Here is a 9,626-nt window from a genome sequence, read left to right on the forward strand (position 1 = left end):
TCTGGATGAGCTTTCAAGGCCACTCCTTTGAGCCTTTTCAGTCCCCAGGCCATCTTCCATTGTTGGTATCTTATAACACTAATGTAGATATTAAATTTGGGTACAGCAGATATGCACAAAATGTTATAATTGGTTCTCATATTCATATCCTTAATAACACGAAAAAGAATATGTGCATCATGAGTACATTCGTCTTAATAGTTGCGATGAGAGTGTACAGCTTAATCACTAATCTGAAATGGTAGCTAAAAAGCATACAGCTATGTGTTTTTTTGTATTATAGTTTATAGACATCACGAAGATAACAAATTTGGTCAATAGATTAGGTAAAAAAATAAAAAGAAGATGAAGTAATTCAACTGGATCCTTTTCTGATGACTTGAGGACAAAAATGTTGCCACATGTAACAGCTATAAGAAACATCTGCAGCCATTACACAGAAGAAACCTATGAAATGGCCAAATCTATTGAGTCGAACCTTTCGAGAGCAACATCTGACATAAATGACAATTAACTTAAAAGTATATGGTCATGAAAATAGTACAGGCAATTTTCTGTAGACTAAAGTAAGAACATATCGCATATCAGTATCGCGCAGGGTAATCGATCATTCAGCTTGGTGTTTGAATAAGAACAAAATTAAATGTCGAGGAAAAGGTGAAGTTATACATACCCATATGGGAATTATAGCAGGAAAATTCAATGGGCATATCCCAGCACAAACACCAAGTGGCTCTCTAATGCTAAAGGTGTCAATCCAATGAGAAACATTAGATACATATTTACTCACATGCAAAGTCCCCATTCCACAAGCATGTTCCACCACCTCTACAAGATTAGGAGATCAAACAATATCTTATGACCAGTATGTAAATTGGTAAACATAAAAAATGCTCTCACTAAAACAGTCACTAATTCAAGCATACGAGAAAAGTATTTTGGACTACAATAAATAAATCAGTGGGAACATTGACTTGTCATGCAATCTGAATGATATGGGAAATACGAGACCACGTTTGATACTGTACAAATAGTGACTGACAACCATCTATAAGAAAGATTTTCAGGAGTAATGACGAATTTTGTACCTATAACATGTGTTATGTACCTATAACATTTATAAACTAAGGTCGTGGATTCAGGGGACATTTAGACTTTTTTTTGTTTCATTTTTTTTGGGGAAGAAAACAGTTGTGGATGAGCTCCTGGAACTTGAACATGATGTGCTGTCGCATCGTGACGGGCGTGCTCCGCCACCCGGGGAAGGCTGTCTTGGCGGTGTCCACGGCGGCCCTGAACTCATCCGCGGTGGTGAGCCATATCCATGACACCACCTCCTGCGTTGCCTGCGACACGGCGTGCTTTCTCAAAACTCAAAAGAACGATACTTCAATAGTGACTGGGCAAGTTCTATGTTGACAAATATAGGCTCGACAGAATCTTATCATATCAATGTAGTGAAATCATTAATAAAGTGATTCTTGTCTTTTATTGGTATGCAAATCCAGATTAAAAATATATTCACTGAAAATTTTCTTCGATGAATACTCTCAGATAATTATGATGGTACACCCATGCACTTAAAGTTGAGCCTGCTGTAAATTGCACCATTGTAGTGCATAAGGTTAATACATCTTAAGGATGTGACAAAGAAAGTAAAATTATTCCTCGATTACATGGCAATTCAATACATTTCTATATCCCAAATTAAAATCAGGTTACAAAATGGGCTTTGAAATGAGATCTAAATGACAGTATAATAGTAAACAAACTTACTCAAATATGTATCATCCCAAACTTGGAACTTCATAAAACTTTTATGGTTCGTGTTTGGAACCAAGTGATAATTGTAAACAAATTTACTCTTATCATCCCAAACTTAGAACATCAGAAAACATTTTTGGTTCATGCAAGGATATAACTTATAGGATCCTTTAGAAAGAAAAAAAATTGTGAACACAGAAGTTGTAATCTTTTATTTCCCTTGCAACTGTCGTAGCTTGTAGCTAGTCTGTAAGTCTATATATTTCAGTGTAGCTCACAACTTACATTCTTAGTGAATTCATGAGAGCTTCACACATGTGTTTCATATGAGCTAAAGTACCTAACTTAATCTGACTACGAAATCCCATCAGAGTTAACTTGCATATGGTTCATGTTTGGAACCAAGTGATCATTGTAAACAAATTTACTCTTATCATTCCAAACTTAGAACATTAGAAAACATTTTTGGTTCATGCAAGGATATAACTTCCAAGATCCCTTAGAAAAAATCGTGAACACATAAAGTTGCAATATTTTATTCCCCTTGAAACTGTAGCTTGTAGCTAGCATGTAAGTTGAGTATTTCAGTGTAGCTCACAACTTACATTCTTAGTGAATTCATGAGAGCTTTAGACATGTGTTTCATATGAGCTAAAGTACCTAACCTAATCTGACTACGAAATCCCATCAGAGTTAACAACTTGCCCTGGTCATTTTTTTTTAAAAAAATAAACATGTTCAAACTTGGTATTCTCAAGGCTACTTAAAAGTAAGGTATGCTAATTTTTGTACAATCTCAGTTCATTGATACCAAACAATGATCAACCTGACATCAAAATACAGATCCCTCCCCAAATTGCCTTCCCACCTATAAGCAATATGAAGCTCACTAGCTCATTCCTTACATAAATTTGTTTATGGTATTCTGTTCTGTTGTGTTGGCTAGGCATTAATTGATTTGCATTTTTATTTTCCAGATATTTTTCACAAGCTGCCCGATGTCGGCGCTGAAGTATCCGTTGGCCAGCGGCAGTGCAGCTCCGGCTCCGGCACATTCTGAAGAAAGATAGCCATGCTTGACCAGATTGTGAAGAAAGGCTATTACCTCCTGAAATTTCAAAAAAATTGATGCCCCACTTGAAGCATTAGATTCCCCTTTGCTTAGTTCAGCCTGCATCATTGTGATGGGCATTCAAAGAGATGCATAAAGAATCTAGCAGTCACTTCCTGTTGAATTCAAAACAATAGTTTTTTTAACATTCATTCTAAATAGAACTTTAGGATGGACATAGTGCTGGGTCCGCAGCTCAGCATAGATAGTAGTTCATTCTACAATGTTCAAGGCAAAAAAATACACTCAAGAATATCCTACAGTACTCTAAGATGATTTATTATAGAAGGTCAACACATCATGACAAATTATCAAAAAGAAAACCTGAAAAGAGATCAAATACCTGGTATATCTCAAAACCACATTCTTCACATATATAAACAGCAACCTGCATCAAGGACTTCACACCCGAACATCAAGTCACAATTCCAGATATTTTTCACAAGCTTCCCAATGTTGGATGCCTTGATGACTGGAGTCATCTTTGAGAATGCCTTGATGTAAACCTCACTACAATGCCGAATCAAAATCATGTTAGATAAAGATCAACAAAGTCTGATAATTGTATAGAAAGGAAAATAGTTTTTTTATGATTATAGCAGATTTTAGCACAATCCATGTATATCCTTTGAGATTCATTAGTCGATCTACCTTGGATAACTTAAATTTATGGAGTAGAAAGTGTATTTAGAATGAATTTTTTGATATGGAAACGAGATTGAAACCTGAATTTTTTCACTATATCGAACGTGATGAATACTTATGCTAATTTGGCTATTGCAAGGACTGCTGAGCAGATCCAGTGCTTCACCACAAAATCTGGTTTGGATCGGTTCACTGTCACGAGGAATTTTTTATACACATATGTATGCTACATCAGGGTTAATATATGCTTACTGTTAGTAGATCTCGGCGACGTCCCAGGTCCAGCTCATGCCCTTGGGGAGGACAACCAGGTCCCCCGCCGCGATCTCCACGAACTCCTCCCCGTGGCCCTCCGGGTACATCTTCACCTTCCCCTGCAGCAGGGTAGCATATCTCCTTGGCCGAGTACGTCCACGGGAACTTGCTCTGCTCTCGCATCCCCACCTGATGATCCAATTCATTCACCAGATCCCCGCCACCAAGACGCATACAGTGAAGCGGAGTATGGCGAGGAAATTAGAGATTGAGATGCCCAGGAGAGGGGCAGCTAGCTTACTTGGGTCACTGGCGGACGCCGACCTCGGAGAGGCGGGGCCGGGGGGGAGGAGGGTTGCGCTTCACCCTGATGCCCAGCATCAATTAAAAAGATCAAAGAAAGAAAAAATTCTAAGAAGAGGAGCACGATTTGATCAAAAGCGCATGTGTGTTCTTTATGTACACAAAAGATACAAACCTTTCGTCTCCTCCTCTCTTGGCTTGGATCCAGCCTGTTCTGACATTTCGATGGTCCAAAATGAGATTAAAAATAAAACTCTATTATTAAATATAAATCGTTCAGATCTAATTTTTTCAGTTTACTTTTAGACCTATATACACAATATACATATACATATAGGGCTTTTGGATTTTGAGGATCCGGAGTGGTCGCACCGCTCAACCCCCTCCGGACCGGCCCTGCTTGAATCTGAAATGGGCTACGACAACCAGCGATGACAACCAACAAGTCTTGACTTGATCATCCCGGCTGATTATATATTAATAATTATAAAAAGGATAACACAATAACAAACTACACAACAAAATAAAAAGAACAAGGAACCATAAACAAGTTGATCTAAAGAAGCAAGTCATTATTCAATTAAATTTACATCTCTTTTCTTCGCACGATGGATAACCAGGGCAAACGATGGATGCTATAATTTTGCTATTACTTGAATGCTAAAATTTAGGCTAAGTCTGGTTTTTTGCAATGGCTTCATTGCTGAAAAACATAACACTTCTCAGCTACGAAAAATTATATGTGATGTGTACATATCGACATTACCATGCTAGCATAGAACCATGAGACCACATAGAAGAGTTGTAATCTATATGGGTTTTGAATCTCCGTCTATAACCAAGATTGGAGCAGTGTCTTAATGATAACATTTGTCTACATTAGGGGAGGACAGTAGCTCACAAGAGACAAGTGCTGAAATTTTTTGTGGAATTACTAGGGTATCAAGGATTATATCTACACTTAAAGATGCAAAACAAATAACTTCAAGGATTTGCAGAAAATAACGAATGACCCGTCTTCACTTCCCAAAAGGTGACAATAAAATTTGGGAAAAATGCACAAACCCCCCCATAAGTCACTCCATTTTTGAGATTCACCCCCATAAGCCATTTTGTTGCAAAAACCCCCCCAACAGTAATTTAGATTTGCAAAAACCCCCCAGCAATTGTTTAATGCAGAAAATAGGTTTTCTTTAATATAAAAAATATGTAAATTCTTTAATAATTTAGATAAAGGTTTTAAAAATGATTCCTTTGGTGAAATAAATAAAATAAAATATTTTTAATTCTATTAATCTTATATATATGTTTTTTAATGATAAAATAAATATTTTAATTATGTCCCTTAGAGGAATAAGGATATAATTTTATTTATTATTTGTGTTCACAAATAACGATAAATCAATGGAGATTGATGCTAAATCTTGCCGAACTCTCTGCATCTACGGAAGAGAGGCCGAGCGCTGGAATGCGGTCAAGTGCCATACCAATGGGTAGGCCGGCCGGACAAATTAGAGAAAATTCCCTTTATACCATTGCAACTTATACATTTGCCTTATGTGTTATCTAAAATTAAAAACATAGAAAACCTAGAAAAATTAAAAATTCCCTTTATTTTCTAATTATTTACCATTTTTCCATAATTAAAAATATAGAAAACCTATTAAAACATTATTCTAGATTTTCTAAATTTTTCTCATAATTAAAATATTTATTTTATCATTGAAAAACATATATATATATATATAAGATTAATAGAATTAAAAACATTTCATTTTATTTATTTCACCAAAGGAATCATTTTTAAAACCTTTATCTAAATTATTAAAGAATTTACATATTTTTTATATTAAAGAAAACCTATTTTCTGGATTAAACAATTGCTGGGGGGGTTTTTGCAAATCTAAATTACTGTTGGGGGGGTTTTTGCAACAAAATGACTTATGGGGGTGAATCTAAAAAATGGAGTGACTTATGGGGGGGTTTGTCCATTTTTCCCATAAAATTTACATGCAGCAAATTCCTAAGTGAAGTACCTCATGCAGAGGAACCAAAATTTAAACTGAAGTGGAAGGGGACAAATCCACATGCTAGTGCTCAAGTTGTAGTTTCTATGACACATTCTAATGAAACATAAGCTTGGGACAATAACAAAACCCCGTAGTGGAGCTTCTATGCACAACATAGATAGATGTTTTCCACTAACAACCTGTCAGAAGGATAGTTAATGAACCCACCTTATTCACGTGCACTATAATAATGTTTTCGGCAAGAAGAGACCCAAACATCATATTTACATCTATCTGCTGTAATGTAAGGTTTTAAGGAACGATCGACTTATGACAACGAACATACATCGCATAGACAGAGATAATTATATAGATTAAGATAATATAAGCATTACAGAGTTTACACGGCAAGATTCTAGACAACCTAGGGTATACGTCATGGAAAATAGGTCAGGAGTACCGCTGCAAGATATTGGCAGAAAACGGCACGCTACTAACGAAAACGGCGTGGTGCCGATCAGCGCCAAAGGTGGTGTTGATTGGTGCTTTGGCCAAACCTGTTGGATTGCCTTAGTTTTTACGCATGGTGATGACATCTGTTGTCTAACCCTAATCTCATTGCGATTTTAGACAAAAGCTGAACCGCATACACGGAGGAATACATTTTACATGTATATGAGTCCAGGCAGATTTCTTGTCTTGACGGTAAAGAAATAAATCCCCTCAAAAACTTGACTCGCACGGCGAGGAAAACTTCTAATTTGATACGTTAGTCGAAAACTTCCTTTTCGTAAAATGGCTAGCTGAATTGGGCTTCTTAGGCCTCGGTGCCGATTGGCACCACCCTTTGGGCCAATCAACGCTGATGGGTTCTCGGCCCAAATAGCAGTAGTTTTGCTGGACCTTCTCCTAGTCGTATTTTTCCATCCACCTTTTTATACTTGATTCCTCTCGTTCTTTCAGATTTTTATGCTACTTTTATCCAATGATCTGAAAGTGTGTCATTTGCATGTATTTCCTAATGTAAACATGCAAAACACACAACACGCATGCAATCTAGGTTAATGTTAGGCACCTATAAAACCATACCAAAGAGATGAAAATTGCCACATCAACAATGGTTGACAGCCTGCTATATTTATAGTGTCGAATATTGCTATGGCGATAGTATCTGATCAGGCTTCTAAAGATAAACAACAGAGTCCAAGACAGCTTCGATTACAATCAGTTAACAACCTGAATCTATCTCTAAACAACAAATCAATTGTATCAAACTCTATCTCTTAACATGCCCCCTCAATCACAACCTATGAGGTTGAGACTGTGCCGCAACCACATCAGTTGTTGATATCCAATTGGTTTTGTAAAACCGTCAGCAACTTGATCTTGTGATGATATAAGTCTGATCTCCAACTCTTTCTCACACAATGGAAATTAACTTCGATATGCTTTGTTCTTGCATGAAAGATAGGATTAGAGGATAAATACGTAGCACCAAGATTATCGCACCATAGACAAGGCACTCTTTCCTAATAGACTCCATGCTCTTTCAATAAAGACTGAAGCCATCTAATCTTAGCAGTAGCATTTGCAAGGCCTTTGTACTTCGACTCAATACTTGATCTAGAAACTGTAGTTTGCTTCCGTGAGCTCCATGAGATCAGATTTGAATCGAAGAACACAACAAACCACTTGTCATCTCCTATCATCTGCTGGCCCTACCCAGTCTGTGTCAGAGAAAGAACTAACCAAAGTAGAAGATGACTTGCGTATTTTCAGCCCACACTTTGACGTATGCTTGAGATAATGCAAGATTCTCTTCACTACTATTACATGCTATTCTAAAGGTGTTTGCATGAATTGACACACTTTATTGACTACAAACGAGATATCGGGGCGAGTCAATGTTAGATATTGCAAAGTTCCAATTAGGCTTTAGTATCTAGTTGCCTTAGCTGTCATGAGCTCCTTACCATTGGTCTTAGTCAGTTCTTCAGACACTGCCATTAGAGTATTGACAGGCTTGCACTGTTGCATATCGGCACGCTTCAATTTTTTTATCAAATACCTTTGCTGTGACAGTATAAGCCCATCTTCATCTCTTTTTACTTCAATGCCAAGGAAATAGTTGAGATTGCCAAGATCCTTTAAAGCAAATTCTAGTTGCAAGTCTTGAACCAACTTATCAACTATTGACCCTGAGGAGCTAGTAACAATAATGTCATCGACATAGATAGGCATGTAAATGATTGTTCCATCAAGATTATATACGAACAAGGAAGCATCAGCTCGTGAAGGAACAAACCCCAACTCCTGCAATTTGGCACTCAACAGAGCAAACCATGCTCTGGGTGACTCCTTCAGACCATACAAGGCTTTGTCTAGTTTACACAAGTAACTGGGAAAGCGTGTATCTTCATACCCAGGGGGTTGCTTCATGTAAACATCCGCTTCCAGAATACCATGAAGAAATGCATTCTGCACAACAGATTGCTTCAATTTCCATCCTCGTGAAACCACCAAGGACAAAATTACGGCCGAATGGTGGAGGCTTTCACCACAGGACTAAAGGTGTCCTCGTAATCGATTCCATAACGCTATTTGAACCATTTTGCAACAAGTCGAGCTTTATATCTGTCTATCATCCCATCTAACTTTCTCTTCAATTTATATACCCACTTATAGTCTATAACATTGACACCGTATCGTGGAGGCACAAAGTGCCCAGTCTTGTTCCTCATTAATGCCATATACTCTTGATTCATGGCCTCCTTCCAATTCAGATTATTCATAACCTCAAGATAATTGTTAGGTTCTTATCACACCTGACAGTATTGTCACTGTATACCTTCGGTTAAACTATGTTATCAAGTAACCTTGTTTGCATGTGATGCCACTAAGTAGGTTCTGATGGCATAGTACCAATTGGAGCAGTCAAAACCTGATCAGTTGCAGGTAGTTCTGGTGGTGAAGGAAGCTGAAGACAGCCGTCCGACAATAATTCATTCTGATGGCCATTGTCAGGCAACTCTTGAACCTGTAAAGAATGTGCCGGCGTGGACATATTAGCACATTAATCGGGAAAATCAAGCTACCCAGAACCCATATGATCTCCATGAGGATACAGTTAGAGGTGGAAGCATGATCTGTTCAAGGAGGGTTTGATCAGACTTATGTGTGTGTGTTTCAGCAAAGGGAAAAAGGTGTTCGTCAAAGACGACATCTCAAAATATGTATATTCGGCCAGTGGATGGATGGAGGCATTTGTAGCTTTTATGCAGACTAATGTATCCAAGAAATACACACTGTTTAGAATGAAATTGGAGCTTGCGATCATTGTAAGACTGGAGATTGGGCCAACAATCACAACCAAAGGTTTTTAGAAAAGTATAATCTAGTTTGGTCTGAAAGTGACACTCTATATGAGTAGATGAATTAATAACTCAGCTAGGAAGACGATTTATCCAGAAACATGCTATTTGGAAGGAATCATCCCAAAAGGACAGCGGCATCGAGGATTGGGCAAGCAAGGAAAGACC

The 9,626-nt window shown here is 37.6% G+C and overlaps 1 protein-coding gene across 5 annotated transcripts; it reads right to left on the reverse strand.

Annotated features, from left to right (window-relative positions):
• Window positions 1-923: 923 nt before the first annotated feature.
• LOC133885853 (methylmalonate-semialdehyde dehydrogenase [acylating], mitochondrial-like) lies at window positions 924-4,228 on the reverse strand. Of its 5 annotated transcripts, XR_009903268.1 has the most exons (5): window positions 4,077-4,228; window positions 3,773-3,964; window positions 3,219-3,385; window positions 2,870-2,991; window positions 924-1,346 (listed from the first exon to the last, which is right to left on the reverse strand). XR_009903268.1 is itself a non-coding variant. In XM_062325616.1 (4 exons), the coding sequence occupies exons 2-4, from the start codon at window positions 3,267-3,269 to the stop codon at window positions 1,167-1,169; spliced, it is 297 nt and encodes a 98-aa protein (XP_062181600.1). In that variant the 5' UTR covers window positions 3,270-3,385; window positions 3,773-4,219; the 3' UTR covers window positions 924-1,166. The 5 variants fall into 5 exon arrangements, 1 of the variants encoding a protein (XP_062181600.1); XR_009903267.1 differs by having other exon boundaries at window positions 924-2,872; XR_009903269.1 differs by having other exon boundaries at window positions 924-2,935.
• Window positions 4,229-9,626: the final 5,398 nt, after the last annotated feature.

Source organism: Phragmites australis, chromosome 11 (assembly GCF_958298935.1).
Source record: "Phragmites australis chromosome 11, lpPhrAust1.1, whole genome shotgun sequence".
In the NCBI taxonomy this organism is placed as follows: Eukaryota; Viridiplantae; Streptophyta; class Magnoliopsida; order Poales; family Poaceae; genus Phragmites; species Phragmites australis.